Source organism: Microcaecilia unicolor, chromosome 11 (genome assembly GCF_901765095.1).
Source record: "Microcaecilia unicolor chromosome 11, aMicUni1.1, whole genome shotgun sequence".
NCBI lineage: Eukaryota > Metazoa > Chordata > Amphibia > Gymnophiona > Siphonopidae > Microcaecilia > Microcaecilia unicolor.
The window spans coordinates 115,877,783-115,897,508 of NC_044041.1; the positions used below are offsets into that span (position 1 = coordinate 115,877,783).

At 43.9% G+C, this 19,726-nt stretch overlaps 1 protein-coding gene across 1 annotated transcript in view; it reads right to left on the reverse strand.

Moving 5' to 3' along the window:
- The window catches only part of RCOR2 (REST corepressor 2), a 39,675-nt gene that overhangs the window by 12,452 nt on the left and 7,497 nt on the right, over window positions 1-19,726 (reverse strand). The window contains exons 4-7 of the mRNA XM_030218923.1: window positions 6,625-6,677; window positions 5,826-5,987; window positions 5,564-5,688; window positions 2,355-2,424 (exon numbers count right to left, since the gene is read on the reverse strand). Of these exons, the coding sequence (XP_030074783.1) occupies window positions 2,355-2,424; window positions 5,564-5,688; window positions 5,826-5,987; window positions 6,625-6,677 (410 nt within the window). The remainder of the gene's footprint in view (window positions 1-2,354; window positions 2,425-5,563; window positions 5,689-5,825; window positions 5,988-6,624; window positions 6,678-19,726) is intronic.

Genomic DNA, 19,726 nt, shown 5'->3' on the forward strand with positions numbered 1-19,726 from the left:
ATGCAGCCATTTAAGTTTAGGTTTTTTATAACTTCCATTTTCTAAATAGAGATCCTCTGTTGTGTTCATCCCATGCCTTTTTGAATTTCGTCACCATTTGTATCTCTACCACCTCCTTAATGGAGGCTTTCCACATCTGTGCTGTTAAAGCAAAGAGGAGAAGGAGGAGGAGACAGCACTCAAAGAACTTGGTACTCGGTAGGTGAGAGGCTGGCGCAAGTGCAGCATACACTTCCACGGGAACTGCTTCCGTCCCCACGGGATCCCGCAGAACTGCTTCCGTCTCCGCGGGATTTCCGTGAACCCCATGCAAGTCTCTAGTCCAGACCGTACTCCCCAACTCCTGGAGTTGCAGTCAAAGCCCACTCCAGTCTATCCAGACCTATCTAGCCACAATCGGGGCACAGAATGTAGAAGTCTTCCCTGCATTGGCCTTATTTCCCAATTTACTGGAGTTACCGTCTAAGTACTGCTACGTTTTGTTTCGATTCCATTCTCTTTCCGTATAAGAATCCTGTGTTTATCCCACACGTTTTTTTAATTGTTACCATTTTCAACTCCACCATCTCCAATGGGGAGACATTTCAGGCATCCGCTATCTTCTCTTTAAAGTACTTCCTGACATTACTCCTGTTGACACCCCTCCCCCCCTCCGGCAACCTCAATTCATGCACTGGGTCTGAGATGAAATTGATAGTACTTTCTATGGGTAGAGCACACTGGGCAACTATAAGGGCAGGGGCAATTTCTATCTGGCCCCTTCCCTATGGAATTCCCTCCCAAAGATATTGTGAAAGGAGGGGGTCATTAAAGCGCGTCAAACGTTTGTTAAAAGCCCACTATTTCGTTCCAACATTTGGGGACAATCCTCCCTGGGGGATTGTGGATGACTGCTCTAGGGTAACTTATTTTATTTTATGCTTCATTGAATTTTAATAAATTTCTCTAGCAACTTTTTTATTTTAGTATTTTTATTCTGTCAAGTTTTTGGCGCTTTTTTTCCCATTTTATGTGAAATCTTTTTTTTATTGAGAAATCCAAACACAATCAAGATGCAATACATTTTCAGAAAGCATAACATTTCGAAAACCAAATCCAACTTTTATTCCCTCCCTCTCCCAGGCTTCTCACTAGTATATGCCACGCCTCTCTTAACGGGCCTAAGAGCACACTATTTCTCAAGTCTCTAGGAATCAAAGACCAATCGACATGCAATAGAGAAAGTCATAAGGGGCAAAATAGGCCATCTGAAACTCCAAAGGAGTAAAACAGCTTTGGGAGAAAAGCCAATCCTGGACATGTTGCAACAAGCAAGCAATATTATACATCCTCAAATTAGGCAGGCCCATCCCTCCTTGTGCCCAGTTCCCCCAGCAAATATTGATAACGCAACTTTGGTTTCTTTTTAGCCCAACAGAAGCCCTGAGCCAGTTGATAAAACCACAGTAAGTCTTTTCTGTAATAAGCGCAGTGGCAATGTCTGAAGAATTTACAGCCATCTAGGCAACACCACCATTTTTTTTCCTATTTCAATAATACTGCTTTGTATTGTTCACCACTGTGTTCTTGCATTAAGGGGTCCTTTTACCACGTTGCAGGAAAAAAGAGACTTGCGGTAGTGGCAGGGCCATTTTTCCCACTCACCAGGGCCCTTTTTACCAGAGCGGGTAAAAAGTCCCTTAAAAAAAAAAGAAAATTAAAAATGGCCATGCGGTAAGATTACGCTTACCACGTGACCATTTGAGGGGGGGAAGCACTTACTGCCACCCATTCAGGTGGAGGTAAGGGCTCCCGCGGTAACCCAACAGCACATGCTAGGATTACTGCTAAGTTAGCGCCATGCTTTTTTTTCCGGCGCACACGCAAGGTTGAACTACCGCCGGCGGCCATGTTGGGCCACTGGTAGTTCAAGGTTAACCCACATTGGGCTTATCGCCATTTTGTAAAAGGGTCCCTAAGATTATAGTTAAATAAACTATAAAGGGCCCTTTCACTAACGCTTAGTGGGACTCTTTTACAAAGCTACACTATCAATTCTTCGTGAGGCAAATGAGAACCCACTCAATTCCTATGGGCTTCCTCTCATTTGCCGCACGGCAATCGCTAGCTCAGCTCTGTAAAAGAAGCCCAGTGCATGCTACATGCTAAGACATCTATAGGTATAAAACAGGCTTCTTAGCATTTAGCACACGCCAATTCTGCTAGCGTGCATTCAGCTTTAGTAAAAGGGCCCCTACCAATGGTGATTAATCCATTCTGGAGACACAGCACCCTTTCACCCTCATCTTTACTTTGTCCTAGCTTAACATTTGTTTTTATCCATTTTCCCACATTGAGGAGGTTTAAATCCTCACCTCTTTCTTCACATCCGTTGCCTCGTTCTCCCCGTCGCTGCCTCGGGGCCCCTCGATCGTCTCCCCATCGCTGCAAGGAAGTGGAAATAGTTTCCAACAAGATCTGAGACAGCACCAGTTCAAATGCTTAAAACAGCAGGTTCCGCCATTTCTCCAAGCTACCACATCCTCTCTATGAATCATTGTCCTGTTTATTCCCCCATAAATTTTACTTTTGTTTGCCTATACATGTTAGAAATAAAAGGTAACACGTTATATTAAGTCACAACACATGTATTAAAAAAAAAATACACAGTCCCTGGCCATCTCTACAACATGCTTGTGAAAAGGGACAAAGTACGCTCATTAAAAGAAACAAGAATCAACTGAGGTTTATCGATGTCTGGAGGATGATTTTATAATTTTTGAGGCTTTGAGATGTGACAGGGGTTCAACAACTTCTGATCCCCCTTGTTTCTCTATTATTTTCTTAGGAGGATAATTCAGAATACAGCTAACAGATGGTTAAGGAAACTCTTTGGCAAGACTCCTAAAAAGACAGTTTAAATAAATGACACACCTGTTTAATCAGGTACCTGAAATGAATGTTACAACCTTGTATGTAACATAATTGGTCATCTCATATCTATTACGTCACACAAAAAGAAAGGAAGAGATGCTAAATTTCACCTATCGGAAAGGAAAATTAAAAATTTCTAAATATAAGGCATGAAGAGTCACAGCAATGACAGTTGGCTGAATGCTCTCAAGTTTGAGAAAGTTGATAAAACTAATGAAAGTAAATAAAAGATCATTTTTGGACAGGGGAAATAAGCCTGAGGGTATTCTAGTGTGATAACTAGGGATGCCAAGCTGCCAACATTATTTAAAAAGCTGAGAACCAAACCATTAACTTTGTTCGATATGGCTAAAACATTCAAAAACATCTTCTTGATATAAATCTCAAGGAGAAATAGAGCACATTAAGTTCCTCTCTTTTTAAAGAGAGATAGCCCTCTCTCAGGTTGATGTTAGTACAAGCTTTGACGGTCCAAGAAAACACACAGGTCCAGTCCACCCATTCTTGGTTCAGACTCACCCAGTGGCGGCACCCCACATCAACATCTCTCTTTCTCACGGCATCCCGTCATCTGCCTGCCTGTCGCTGAACCCTATCCCTCCCAGTGAACCTTACAGGCGTTCCCAGCGCCTGCAGCGATTCATTATTGCTGCCTGCGTCGGCCCCCGCAAGACAGGAAACAGTAAATGACATCTGTGAGGATGGGACCCGACCAATGGAAGCCTGTCGGGACCAGCACAGGCAGCAATAATGAATCACTTCAGGCGCCAGGGATGCCTGTAATGTACACCAGAGAGGGATGGGGTTCAGCGACAGGCGGGCAGATGCTGCAGTAGAGATGTTGATGTGGGGTAGGTGAAAAAAACCCATCTATAATTTATTTATTATTTCCGAGGGGGGGGAAGGGAGCATGGCAAGGGGTGGCATGGAACGGCTCATCTAAGTTAACTCTGGGCCCATCCAAAATACTGGGTCTGGCTATGCCACTGACAGGCAGACAAATCTGCAAAATCCAGAACAGCAGCAATAGAGCAGACCAGCGCAGAATGTCTATATTCAAAATTTGATCACCACAAGCAATATTAGAGTTTTAATGTTCTTATATTGCTTGTGGTGAATAAATTTTGAGTACAGACATTCTGCGCAGGTCTGCACTATTGCTGCTTTGATTTTCTGATTTGCATATTAGAAATTCTTGAAACAATTATGTGACTAAAGCCAGGCAATGCGAATGGTGTGGATGGGTTTAGCATTTTGCTCACTCCAAGGGGAGAAGTTATTAACATGGGCTACCATTAAGATCAGTTGTTTTGCCACAAGTTGTGCTATTTTAGCACAGGGTCCCATTGTATTCAATAGACCCTGTACTACAATAGTATGTGGTAAAATAACCCACCTTGATAACTTCCCTCCCAAATAGGTTATTCTGAAATTTTGGATTTAGCTCATGTTTTTTCGGTAGTAGTTCAGGGAGAGTTACAATAAAGTACAGATGGTGTTTTCCTGTCCCAGATGGCTTACAATCTAAGGGGTCTTTTTTTTTATCAAGCTTCAGGTAAGCTGGCCTTCGTGCAGGAGCCTGAGGGCCCTCCCCCTCCCAACTTTAGTTCAGTCATGGAAGTTGACAGTCCTTGCCTGGGAATTATGCACTAGGCCTTTTTTTGTTCAATCACTGGGTGCTGCCACAATGCAACAATGACAATTCTTTTCTGCAGGGGCTGTGAATGTTATCTCAAGAGCAATTCTGGCTGAATCAGGGCGTGGAGGCCTCATTAGGAATCCAACTCTGGTCCCTCTGAATGATCACCAAGCACTTTTTCTAACGGTTGCTTTAAGACAGCCTATATATACCATCTGTGTAGACAAGAGGAACCGCTTGCCATTAGAGAAACAAAAGTTGCTTACATGAAACAAGTGTTCTTTTAAGACAACAGTTCACCAATCACACATATGCAGCTTTCTTCCCTTTCTTGAACTGCATTCACTAGCACAATTACAAAACTGGGGGATGCCACAACTACAGCATATGCCCAAAGGAGTCTTCAGGTCTTCACGGAAAAGCTGTTCCATATTGTGCCCTCAGATAGCATCAATCATCTGTATGACTGGTTAACTGCTATCTTCACAAAATACTCATTCTAGGTAAGCAACTTTGGTTTACATCTATCAGTGTGATACCTGTATGGAATTCTGATGAGGATCTGTGCTATATCCCCGGTTTACATTTATCAGTGCAACACCTGTAGTAAGTTCTGAATACCCTCTCTTCACTTCTCTTTGCTGCATTCCTGCTCTTCATATTGCACTGCAATGCCTGCAGGAGGCTCTGCTGATCAGCACCCCATAATCACTTTTCACTTCTTCCTTGGCTCTGATTTATTACAATTCATAAGAGTGGGATGCTCAGCAGGAGGAGCCTAACATGAATAAAATATAAAATCAGAACACAAATATGGTGGTGGTCTTAAAGGTTTGATTTTCCTGTTGCTTGTGTTACATAACAATCTTTTCTTAATACCAGTGCTATATAGGGACAATCCTGCAGCAATTCTGCCATTTCACCACTAGATGGCACTATTGTGCCATCTACACAGAAGTAAACAGAGAGATGCGCCCCCCACCCCCCAACCCCACTGCTTGAGACACCCACCTGTCTTCCTTTTCTTTCTTTGCAATGAGTTTTCGTGCCTGCCGGTCCATTACACTCGTACGCATCCGTGTCTTTTTCCAAGAGTAGTAATGCTTTACCAGACTGGGGATAAGTTTGTCGGGTAGCTGTGAGGGAAGCCCAGAATGTTTCCGATCAATACACTTGACTCCTGCCCTGCAATAGCCCCTGATATTCCAGTACTGACACCCACCACAGCTATGCTAAGACCCATTTCTTGCCCACGGGCTGGAGGTGCTGTTACCATTTGCTGGATCCTCTGGAAGCACTTCCCATGGAAACTGAAGGCCTGTTCAAACAGCACTTTATCTTCCACTGTCCACTCATCTGGGAAGGGAGTGAAGTTGGCGAGGTCGGCCAGTGACTTTTCCACATCATGCTTGTGCCACAGAAGCATCCCCAGAGCCTGCAGAATGGGTAGGGAGAAGTAGGTGATGATATACCAGAAAAATCAATGCAAGGCTACTTCTCTCCCATCCTCTGGTTCTGAATAACATATGCACAACACAGAGAGGGTTCAAAGTACACAACAAAGTCCAAATAACCAAAGAAAGCACTAAGAACCTTCAAAATCAGGACAGTCTCTTTAATCTCATAACTTGAACAATCTTCCAAAGTTGACCCAACACAGTGCCTGCGTCAGGGGTCATAGAAGTTTTAAAGTCTAAAAATGCAGTAGCGAGACTTGCTCCTTTGCACAGGTATTAGAGAGGAAAGCTTCATTACAACTTCTACGACCCGTGATGCAGGCGCTGTGCACCAAAACACGGCCCACGTCGGGTCAACTTTGGAAGATTGTTGTCCAAGTTATGAGATTAAAGAGACTTTATCCTGATTTTGAAGGCTCTTAGTGCTTTCTCTGGCTATCTGAATAACATATGGACAGTCACAGAGCTAGAGGGATGGGAGTTTACATGCTTCTGTCTAAGAGTCATTGTAAGGACTGCATCAGAGGGGAACCCCTCCTGAACCATAGTATCAAAGAAAGAAGCCCTCCTCCCCAAAACACCATTTAGTCCAGCCCCGGTCCTGCTCTGACCTACCTGCTCAATATTGTATCCATGCTTCTCCTTTGCCATTGATATGTATTCATCTACTAGAGAGAAACACAGAACAAGAAGTCAGGATCAGAGAATGGTGTCTATACAGATCGGGAGGGGTGGGGTGATAAGGACAAAGATAGGAGAAAAAGCGTGGGATGCAGGGGTCAGAAACAAGAAGGGGAGAAATATGCAAAGGAAAGAGAGCAAGGAAGAGCAACAAAAACCTGCAGAAGTTAAGATTAGGTTCCAACTGAATTTACTCCCCCAAGACTCTGATTAACATGGTGTAGAAAGGCACCCCACTGGGGAGAATGTCAGTATGTTTTATTGACTTGAAAGAAAAGCTCTCATGTATATCTGGCAACCTTAAATTACTGCAAACTGGAATCAAGAGAATGCCTCTGATATAATTGATTCTACATATTCATCCATCAGCTGCAAGGTAAGACAGAGCACCATACAGATAGCTTCAAGTGTGCGGCAAGGTTGCAGTCTCAGTCCCACAGTATCCACCACTGGAGAGATCCTCAGCTCTAGGCCCGAAACCAAATAACTCAGAGATCCAATGCCTACTGGAGGTCACGTTACCCCCTATCCAAAGAAGGTGCCAAACCAGAGCACGTACAGGTGAATCTGAAACTATGATTTTCCAGAAAAAGCTAAAATCCCCAAGAAAAATCCAAATTTTATATAAATAAATCAAGATGTACAACACATCCTTAACTATGCAAACAGTGGTGCCTGAGCAAGCAGGGATACCAGCATTCTCTGACGTTCGGCAGCAGAGTCCTTTCAAAGCCATCAATATGCCCCTAAAGGAGTGGCAACTTGACCATCTCTGTAGGCAATAAAGAAATCTTTGGCCACTTAAAATTCTCCTGTAAAACTACTATGAAAATAACTAATGGCCTCCTTTATCAGGCCACGCTAGCGGTTCACGAATGGCAATGCCAACAGAACCCATTCAAAGTGAATGGAGCCGCTAGCCAGGCTTGATAAACGAGGCCCTTAAATTGTAACATTCAACCAATCCCCATAAGACAGTGAAGTCTTGGGGTCTATCATGAACCTAAAGATATACCAAATGAAACCCTGCACCTACAGTTCTGCAACAAAGACTCAGTGTAGAGCAGAACCAGGACTTTTCCCTTCCTATACACCATACCACAAAACGAATATTCATATGGATGGAGTGGCCTAGTGGTTAGAGCACCAGCCTTGCAATCCAGAGGTGGCCGGTTCAAATCCCACTGCTGCTCCTTGTGATCTTGGGCAAGTCAGTGCCGTAGCGAGGGCAGCTGACACCCGGGGCGGGTCGCTGCTGCGTACCCCCCCCCCCCCCGGGTGCAGCACAGCGCACCCCCCTTCGGCGTGCACCCTCCCCCCACCCCAGAGCATATTCTTACTTGAATTAGGGAAGCGAGGGACAGGCGAGAGGGCCGATCTGCCTCCGACTGTGCGTCGCTGGGAGCTGCGTCGGCTCCGCTGGTTCCCTGCTCTCTCTGCCCCGGAACAGGAAGTAACCTGTTCCGGGGCAGATGAAGCAGGGAATCAGCGGAGCCGACACCCCCCCCCCCCCCCAGCGGCGTGCACATGGGGTGGACCGCCCCCCCCCCCCCCATTCCTACACCACTGGGGCAAGTCACTTAACCCTCCATTGCCTCAGGTACAAACTTAGATTGTGAGCCCTCCTGGGACAGAAAAATATCCAGTGTATCTGAATGTAACTCACCTTGAGCTACTACTGAAAAAGGTGTGAGCAAAATCTAAATAATAAATAAGTTATGGTATCCTGAACACAAACTCCTTCCATTACCAGACCCTTTGTGGCATTAGAGTTGACAATGGAACAACATTATTTGAAATTTTGTAAGACAGTAAAATCATGTTTTTTCTCAAGCTTTTAAACAGATTGCTGATTTTGTTAAATTACTACTAATCATTTCTATAGCGCTACTAGACGTAAGCAGCGCTGTACATATTATATGCACCTTCTCTGTCCCAAGAGGGCTCACAATCTAAGTTGTTGTACCTGGGGCAATGGAGGGTTAAGTGACTTGCCCAAGATCACAAGCAGCTGCAGTGGGAATCGAACCCAGATTGCCGGGCTCAAAGCCCGCTACACTAACCATAATTTTTATGTTATTGTAACTGCTTAGATATAGGAAATGTTAGGTGGAAGACCAAATAGAAATAAACATAAATAAAACAATGTAAAAATCACACTCGCAACTAACTCTCAGGACTGAAACAGCAACAGTAATACAGTACCTATGAAAAGCAACACTGCAAATATTATTTCTAGGATAAGCAGCATAAAATGTATTGTACTGTTTTGGGATCTTGCCAGGTACTTGAGACCTGGATTGGCCACTCTTGGAAACAGGATACTGGGCTTCATGGACCTTCGGTCTGTCCCAGTATGGCAACGATTATGTTCTTATGTACAGCAACCCTAGAATACCAACACATCTCCCACTCAGTGGGAAAAGCAGAACAAGCGAGACTGCTACAGACTCCGCCACAGAAACCACATGCTAGCAGAATTCCTCACCTCAATCACTGACACAAAACACAGACAGACCTTTGTCAAACACAGAATAAGGGACCACAAATTAGCTGTGGAAACACGCAGAAAAAAAAGAAATGAACAAGAAACTCCCAAAAACCAGGAAGCCAGACTCTGCCTACAGTGCAATGCTGGAGAAACGGATGTGCACTCAGAGAACAAACAGGAAAATCTTTATCTAATTCTCTGGGGTGGAACAGAACCAACAGCTACAGAAACAAAACATGACCCGAAACAATCCAGACCAGGACTAGAACCTGGGAACTGTGGTTATCGATATTCAAAGCCCTTTAACCAGCCAGAAATGGCTCCTGGCCGGTTAAATTGCTTGTCCGGGAATAACCAGTCATATTCGAGGGCGTTTAACCAGAGAGTTCCGTTGAAAATATCTGGTTAGCGCCCAAATTAAAACGATGATTTTCAGCACCTAACCAGCCATGATAACTGCATAAATAGGATTGCAGCCCTGCCACCAAGCCTTTATAGAAAGGGCGATGAATGCATGGAACAGGATTTTATGGAAGGCAGCGAGGGCAAACACAGTAATGGAATTTAAGAAAGCCTGAGATACACACAGAATATTCCTAATTGCACAGAAACAAAGAAAAGGCCAGAGATGAACTAGGAATCTCATAGAATTAAACCGATTACACTAGATGGATCCTTCATCTCATATTTCTTAATGGAAGGAATGGATGGAAATGTCTTAGTAAGGAAAGAGAAAAAACACACACACAGAAATCGAGAGTGTCACACATTCCAGGGGCATCACTAGGCACAGGTCTGCCAAGCTCATGCCACGATTCAATTTAAAAGCGCCATGAATACTGAAAGAACCTCACTAAAGTCACAGCTCGAGCTTTCTCCTCCCCTGAGTTGTCAGCCCTTGTGCCTTTAAAATTATGGCTCTAGCATGTCAGGAGGAGTGGCCTAGTGGTTAGGGTGGTGGACTTTGGTCCTGGGGAACTGAGGAACTGAGTTCAATTCCCACTTCAGGCACAGGCATCTCCTTGTGACTCTGGGCAAGTCACTTAACCCTCCATTGCCCCATGAAATCCGCATTGAGCCTGCCATGAGTGGGAAAGTGCGGGGTACAAATGTAACAAAAATAAAATATCACAGGGTTCAAAACAGGCCAAAAATTGCACAAGGATGATCACGCAAAGGCCTGATCTGGAGAAACCAGGAAAAGCACAAAGGTGCCAAGCAAAAGACAGACAACAATATGGCAACAAAAGAAATTTACTGGATAACCTGATGCAGTCATGTTTCGGCAAATGCCTGCATCAGGGGTACAGTGGTCTGATAACAATGATAAGAAAAGTGTCCCAGAATACAGCTGATTTTTTTTTTAATTCAGCTTATGAATACAGGAGTACAGAACTCAAGCCATTAGCACTTGTTTTCATGGCACCTTTACCTTTTCCTAATCTTTATGTGATCACAGGTCTCATCACAGGCCACTGCTTTGACCCCCTAGGACCCCACAGTTTTGAAAAGGGATGAACCCTTACCCTCCCCTCCCCACCACCACACCTCAACCACAGCATCCCAATCCCAAACATCTGACGTATCTAGAGATGCCCCAGACACACACATGCAGAGCAACAGAGATTCAGCTTTAGGAAACTGTACTGACACAACAGGATAAACATACTGCCAAAATAAAGAGGGTAATAAATCCATTTGTGGGTAGCATGCTGTTTTATCCACGAAACTGGGACTTTGGATTACAGTTCTCTCTCTCAATGGGTCAATGTGTACATGCATGTTGATGTGGGTACTTTTACCCGAGGGTACTTTTACCTGCTTCCACCCACCCTACCCCTCTACCCACCCACCCCTAGAGTGACATGTCTTATATAACCTCCCTATCAACCCACTCATTACTTTACCTCACCCATTTCTATTCTTCTATCACCTTCTCCCACTACTCCAACCAGAGTTACACCTAATCACACTGACCACCCTTCAACATCTTCTGTCCTTCTGTGACTGTTCTCTTGTGCTTGACTGCTTAAATATTTTAAATTTAAATGCTTTACTTTTTGTCTATTAGATTGTAAGCTCTTTGAGCAGGGACTGTCTTTCTTCTGTGTTTGTACAGCGCTGCGTACACTTTGTAGCGCTCTAGAAATGTTAAATAGTAGTAGTAGTAGTAGGTTTAGGAAGATTTCATAAGGCAGTGTTAGATGTGGGGGTGGGAGGAGTTCAAAAAACAAAAAATACAGAAAAAGCTGACAAACATTTGTGTAGATACTTTTCCTTGGGCAAGAATACATTCATTTATTTAGTTATTTTTACAACTGTACAGTCTCGATTATCCAACTTTTGCTAATCCAACCTATGTTGGATAATCCATCCGGCATATCCAACAGACCCCTCCCCCCCCCAGTGACGTCACCGTTAAGAAGCGCGCAGCTTCTCTTTCTATTCTCCGGCGTAGCACAGAGGGAAGTTTTGCACCTGAGACAATTAGTTTCGGACCCGGGAACCCTGCTTTTACTGCAAAACAGCACCGTTGTGACCAGAGAACTTTATACCTTTGTTTATGCATTGTTTGAGGGGTTACCATTGTTTTCCATATTATCTGACTTTTCATTTATCCAACAACAGGTCAGTCCCGTTTACATCAGATAATAAATTGGAAGATGAAAAATATTCATAGGGTCTAAAAAATCAATTACTTAGTGTACCTCCTTTTGCAGTGTACACCTGGGCACTGTATAAGGTTATCTCAACTTTTTTTGTTTGTTTGTTTTTGTTACATTTGTACCCCGCGCTTTCCCACTCATGGCAGGCTCAATGCGGCAGGCAATGGAGGGTTAAGTGACTTGCCCAGAGTCACAAGGAGCTGCCTGTGCCGGGAATCTAACTCAGTTCCCCAGGACCAAAGTCCACCACCCTAACCACTAGGCCAGTCCTCCACACTTGGCTTCTTAACTATGACATCACCAACAAAAATACAACTAGAAACTCATTTCATTACATAGCTCCCTACTTTTGAGACATCCTACACATCTATATAAGTGCCCCTTAAAACAGGACAGAAACTATATCTCTTCCCATAGGCTTACAAGGTGCAGCATTGAGCACGATTCAAGTAACCTTCCATGGCTTCTCTATAATTCCCACCCTACCTTCTTTATCTTTGTTCATCCATTATTGACTGTAAACTGCATTCATGGTTGTTCCCAAAGGGCAGTTTATCAAGAAAACAAAACTATTATCTACTCAAATGATGGTAATCTTCAGACCACACTGGAAGTTTGCCGGCCATTTTGCCCCAAGGGGAAATTTTCAAAGCTTTACCCACATGTAAACAGTTGTTTACCCATGGGAAAATCTTGCTGAAAATCATAAACCCCCTTTTTTCTTCACTGAACCCAGAACAAGATAGAGTCAGGGTAGAGAGAGGCTGGGGGACACTAAGTCCCAAATGGATGTTCCAGGAATACCTGTGCACCTGCTTTGAAAATCTGTATGAATGCCTTGGACCTGCTGTCCTCCCTGCCTTTAAGTACAACATACCCATGGGCCTGCAACTCCATGGCTAGATTAATAATTACCCCAAAAGAAAGTGAATTTCACAATATTTCACCTAGGGAACTAGGAAACTGTTCTCCCCTTTCTTTACCCATGCTGCAAAGGGTCAAGGCAGGCAACAAAGGGGGATTTAATTATGAAATCCCTATGCATGATTTACAGTGTACTCTGCACCCGCAGGGACCGATAGCACTGCTGGCACCCAAATTTTCAACTAAGAGTTTCCCTTTGAAAAGTTTGCTTGCAGAGCCACAAGTAGATAGTGAGCAAAGCCCCATGTAAATTCTCAAAAAAGAACAGAGAAAAAAAATCTATAATAGAAACAAAAAATTAAAATGACAGAAGTACAGAAAAGCCAACTATGAGTTGGTCTGCATTATCTTTGGTAATGTTATGTTTCTGGCCTGGTGACAGGATACAATGTATTTTGCTGTTCGAGCTGCTGTTTCTCCTGTTTTCTTTGCGATTGCAAGACTTTTTCCTGCTCATTCTTTTGTGGGAAGTCTGATTTGCCCTATCAGTTTTTGGAAATGTGCATTCTTGCTCTGTACAGGACAGGCATTTCTGTTTCCAATCCTCTTGTGCTGCACCTTGGGGGTTTTCAATTTAGTTTTTGTCTGCACATTTCCATATCTAACTTGTGGGGAAGATCTGTCTGTGCTGTGTGTGACTGAGCTGAAGGATTTTGCTAGTGGGTTGTTTGTGCTGGGATTTGTATCAGTCTGGTTTGTCCTGTTTTCCCAGTAGGAAGTGTACTGGTGTGCTAGGGCCAGTATATTTGAAGGGCTGCTTTTTCATAGGTTGAGATGTTGTTTGAGGTCTGGAAGTTCGTGTTATTAGGGTCTGATGCATTTGCTCCATAGGTATCAAGTTAGTGTTACACAGAAACAGATATGGCAAAAAAGGATCACTTCAGCCTTTTAATCTGCTCTTTTGTACCTGCCTATTGTGATGTCACAGATGCTATAAATGTATCTATCCAATGGATACTTAGATTATGATAGTTTTGGTTCTTATAACTTCTGCTAGACATTTATTCCAGGTGTCCACCGTTCTCTCAGTGATAAAGTATTTTCCCTTCCTTCAGCTTAATACATTGATCCTTTGTTCTTAAAATGTTCACACTTTTTTGCTAGGAATAAGTTTTCCTATTCTGTATTTTATTTAATGTTTGTAAGCCACATTGTGCCTGCATGAGTGGGAAAATGTGGGATATAAGTGAACAATAAATAAAATAAATAAATAAATATTGCCATACTGGGACAGACCAAAGGTCCAGCAAGTCCAGCATCCTGTTTCCAACAGTGGCCAATCCAGATCACAAATACTTGGCAAGATCCCAAAAAAGTACAAAATATTTTGTGCTGCTTATCCCAAAAATAAGGAGTTTCCCCAAGTCAATTTTAATAATGGTCTGTGAACTTCTCCTTTAGGAAGCCGTTCAAACCTTTTTTAAACCCCGCTAAGCTAACCACCTTTACCACATTCTCTGGCAACAAATTTCAGAGTTTAATTGCACGCTGAGTGAAGAAACATTTTCTCCGATTTGTTTTAAATTTACTACTAGGCAAAGTGAAGCTAAGAGTGAGCAGGGTAGACTAGAGAGAAGAGGTGAATTTTCAGAGGACTAGAATTTGGTGTAGGAGGATTCTGAGCGAAGGTGGGTGGGTAGGGCATTCCATAGTCTGGGACCAACATAACCGAGAGCTGATGCACATGTAGATTCAAGACTGATGACGGAGGGAGGGGGAAGTTGAAGCAGACCAGCATTTGTGGAACGGAGTGAGCAAACAGGTGTATAGGGGATGAGGAGGCGGAAAAGGTAATCTGGGGCAGTTGGAAGGCGGGATTTGAACACTAAGATTAGGAGTTTAAGGGAGGAAGTGACGTCATCGCTAGAAGATGGACGCTTGAGAATTTAGCTCCGCTGGAGCGGCTAATAAATTGCCTGTGTATCTGATCTCCTGTGCCCTATCTCCTCCGATCTGACGCTGCAAATACTTAGGGTGATGTCAGCCCGAAAGAGACTGGAAAAATATACATTTTCAACAACCCTTTAGGATTGCACACTGGGCTCCGGCTGGACGCCAGTGAAGCTCCGTACCAACATGGCGGCCGCAGACTTGGGGTCAGATGCAGAGGATCCAGCTGAGTTCACAGAGAGCGATGGAGAGCTAACAAAACAAGATGTGGCCAGATGGTTTAAAGTGTTAAAAGCAGAGGTGTCCAAGGTGAGAAAAACGATTCAAGCAGCGGTAGAGGATATCCGTAAAGAGATGCACGAGGTTGGGCACTGCATGGAGCAGGCCGAGGAAAAAATTGAGTCTCTCGAAGGAGAAATGCAGGCAGTTCATGAGGAGCTCAACAGTAGCGCGAATCCCTGAAATTAGCGATTGAAGATCTGGAAAACCAATCTAGGTGAAGTAACTTACGCTTCATGGGCATTCCAGAAGGTGAACAAAATAAAAACTGTGAGCATATTATTTGGGAGATATGCACCATGATCTTGTTGACAACTGCAGGGGAACACTCGACAGAATCCCCACCTATTCTCAAGTTTAACCGGGTCCATAGGAGTCTGAGTCCCCAGCAGAATTCTCTTCCCAGAGGTATTGTTGTCTGTTTCCATGATTATGTGGTTAAGGAAGACGTCTGGAGACGGGCACGAGCCATGGGGGAAATTCCATGGGAAAACTGTAAAATTACAGTTTTTCAAGACCTGGCCAGGGCAACACTTCAAAGGCAAAAGGAGTTTAGAGACCTTACCAAATACTTGCAACAATCCAGTTACCGCTATCGTTGGCTATACCCGAATGGATTACAGATTACAGTGGCTGGTCAGTCAAGACGGGCCCACAATGTGGCGGAGGCTTGGAAGGCCCTTGTAGAACTTGGATTTAAGGATCTCCTGGCTAGAATCCCCATGGGGGCTTCACCTCTGCGGGAGCATTTGGTGAAGAAATTGACCTGGCAAAAACCGCGCCCTAGCCGTGGCTCTAAGGGGCAGGCCCAGAGCACTGGTCCAGGATTTTGGACTATTCAGGAGATTCAGCTTATTTGCTAAAAGACTTGTAAAGGTTGGATATGAGTGGGAGGGGGAATACTGTTGGAATTTAAGTGTTATGGGAGAGTGCTGGAGACGCATTAGAAGAAAGTGTTGGTATTATGGAGTGAATGGGGGCATGACTTGAGGTGGTATGGGGAAGGGAGGATAGGATGAATGGAGAAGAGCGCATGTTATAAGGGAGACAGGGAGGTAATTGCATGGAGGGTCCGCTCTGGTGGTGGTGGACTTCCTCAGGGTCCGAGCTGGCCAGTGATATTGCTGATCAGTCAGGAGGAGGGGGAGGAAGAGAGGGGTGGGGGGGGGGTTGGGACAAAAACGGTTGAAAATTGGGTCATGGAATGTTAACGGGTTAAATTCACCTGGTAAACGTAGTTTAATTCATAGGGAGTTACAGCATCTTCATTGGGATGTTGTTTTGTTGCAAGAAACGCATATTCGGAAACAGGATACACATTTGCTTAGCCATAGAGCATATAGCGAGTACATGGCGCATTCAGATTCAAGGGGGGCGAAAGGTGGGTGGGCTGGTTATATATATATTCGTAATGAGTTCCTTTTGTTAAAGAGGCTGTATATAGAGATGAACAAGGCAGATGTATGGCAATACGGGGCCTTCTTTTTGGGCAGACAAGTCACTTTAGTAAATCTTTATGCACCTAATTCGGGTCAGGGGGGATTCTTGGGAACCATTTGTGAAGCCTTACTCCAGTTTACATAGGGAGGGATCATATTAAGGGGAAATGTTAACCTTTCCCTTACTGATCTGGATCATTCAAGGGGAGGCAGTGGATCCAGCTTAGCACATCGCAAGCAGTTGAAGCTACTAATGACTGGCTTGGATCTTGTAGATGTCTAGCGTTTGCAACACCCAGGCCAGAGGTCTTATTCTTTTTATTCACATGCACAATCCACATATACTAGGATAGATACTTTGTGGTGAAGTCGACAGTTATGGGGTCAAGTCTCTGATTCTATGATAGATGCTATTTCTATTTCAGATCATGCACCTGTGGAAATGATATTAGGAGGCCTGGAGGCAGAGAGACGACAATTGTTTTGGAGACTGAATGAGAGTCTCTAGGTGATAAAAAGGTGTGCAATGAGCTTAAAGAAGTTATTCGAGATTATCTTGTGACCAATGATACGGGGGAGAACTCTGAAGGGATCGTTTGGGATGCTTTCAAGGCAGTTATTCGGGGGCATTTAATTAAATGGGGGGCCCGCAAGAAACATGAACGTGAGACAAAAGAATTGGAGCTCAGGTCGCATTTGGTTTATCTGGAAGGTCTGCACCAAGAGGGAGGCTCTGATCCGGTTTTCCTGCAGTTGAGACAATGTCACATGGAACTTAATAAGTTACTAGTGGAAAGGGTAGAATATATTAGGAAAATAGTTCAACAAAAATGCTTTGAATTTGGTAATAAATCCGGTAGAATGCTTGCACACCATCTTCACCACAGACAACATTTAAATTTAATTACAAAATTTAAAGGGCCTGGGGATAAAATGTACTACTAGGATAGTGATATTCAGACCCAATTCACTCAGTTTTACCAATCTTTATATAGTAGAGGGGATGGGATAGAGGTCACGAGGATTCAGGATTTTTTTACAAGGTCTTGAGTTGCCTACATTGACTGCAGAGGAATTTGCACAGTTAGAGGCCCCTTTTCGATTGGAAGAACTGGTCTCAGTCATCAAAGGCCTCAAAGGGGGCAAAGCTCCTGGCCTAGATGGCTTTTCGGGGAAATCTTATAAAATATTTGTGGGGGAGGTTGGACCTCTTTTGGTGCGAGTAGGGAATGCCTGTTTTGAAGGTCAATCACTCCCCGCAAGTATGCATGAAGCAGGGATTTCCATGCTTTTGAAGCCAGGATGAAACCCGGCACTTTGTAGCTCCTACCGCCCAATTTCCCTGTTAAATCTAGATGTTAAAATCTTGACTAAAGTCTTAGCGGATAGACTGGGGCGGGTACTACCTCGGTTGATACACACTGATCAATCAGGCTTTGCGGCACAGAGGCAAGTGGCAGATAACATTCGATGCACATTAAATATATTGTGGGAAGCTTGACAAAAGGGGACCCCAATATCATCTTTAAGTACAGATGTCGAGAAGGTGTTCGATAGGGTCAACTGGCCATATATGTGGCAAGTGTTGCAAAGGATGGGGCTAGGCTCGGGAATCTTGGGTTGGTTGGGTTGTTTATATCAGGCTCCAGTGGCACGACTAAAGATCAATGGTAGCTATTCCTTACCTTTCGCCATTGAGAGGGGCACTAGACAAGGATGCCCACTGTCTCCTTTACTTTTTGCCCTCTTTATCGAGCCTGTGGCACAGAGAATCCGGTCACTAGGGGATATTAAAGGGGTGAGAGTTGGAGATAGAGAACATAAGTTGGCGCTGTTTGCCAACGATATCTTGTTTTATGTGGGGACTCCAGGTATTACATTATCATTAATTTTAACATTGTATCAGGATTTAAGATAAATTATGATAAATCAGAGCTTATGGACATATCTATCATACAACAGGAGTGAGAGTCTCTAGCTCGAGAGTTCTCATTTCGTAGGGGTAGTTTTAAATACCTAGGGATTAGGATATCCCAGGAAGTTTCCCAACTATATGATTTGAATTACACCCCCTTGTTTAGACAGCGCCGTAAAGACCTGGCAGATTGGAGGGGTAAATGGTTATCATGGTTGGGCCGGATTGCATCTATATGGAAGAACATCTTACCCAGGTTATTATTTTTATTCCAGACCCTACCAATGCTGGTTCCTAGAGTAGAGTTGGTGCGATTTCAGCGGGACCTCTCGAGATTTCTCTGGGGAGGACGAGCACTGTGGTTGAACAAAAGAATTATGAGGCGCTCGGTTGAATTAGGGGGAAGAGGTGTGCCTAATTTACTTTGGTACTATTGGGCAGCTCAGCTGAAATTGGTTTCAGCTTGGAGCTACGAAAGCATACTGGTCGCGGCAACTATGGAGCAGACTTATGTGCGAGATTATATTGTGAGGGCAGCCTTGTGGGCCTCTCTCTCCTCCAGGGCCTATAGCAGGCTTTCTGACAATCTATTTGTCCGACATCTATTAATACTATGGAGTTTTCTTAAATCTAAATTAAGAAGGCCCCAGAGGTTTTCTTCATACACTCATATTAGTTTTGAACAAGGGTTCTCAGCAGGATTTAGGCATCCCGTGTTTCACCGATGGGCAGATCAGGGATTGGTCCATTTCTGGGACCTCTTAGAGGTGGGTGAGATGCGACCTTTCACTGAACTCAGGGATAAATACGGGATACCCAATTCAGATGCCTTTTATTACTTGCAGGTTAAACACTACATTGCCCAACAGGGGTGGTTGAGGGATGATCCAGATGATTTTGAACATTTTGAAAACATTTGGGGATTGCTGGGGAAAATGAGAGGCATCATTTCTATTCTCTATAAATTTATTAGAGGTGCAGATTTTCAGAGGTATACCTACATGACCCAGTGGGCAATGCTGAATTTACTATGCATGAATGGAAAGCAATTTTTTTTGGAAGTTAAGAAAGCTTCAATATGTGTGCTTTTGAAAGAGAATGCTTATAAGGTCTTGACGAGATGGTATTATAAGCCTGTGAAATTACACCTGATATTCCCCACAGCCTCCCTTAACTGTTGGCGTTGCGGCACCGAGGTTGGAACACCCCTACATATCTGGTGGTCTTGTGACCAGATAAAATCTCTTTGGGAAAAGATTGTTTTTCAAATTGCTGATCACACAGGTGTCCCCTTTCCATTAGATCTGAGATGGTGTTTATTGGGGCTGGGTAAAAGGCGGGGTAAGAGGTGGCAACACCGCTTTAAAACAATGTGCTTGACGGTGACCAAGTGTGTCATTGCAGGCCACTGGAAAAAAGCAGAAATTGACTG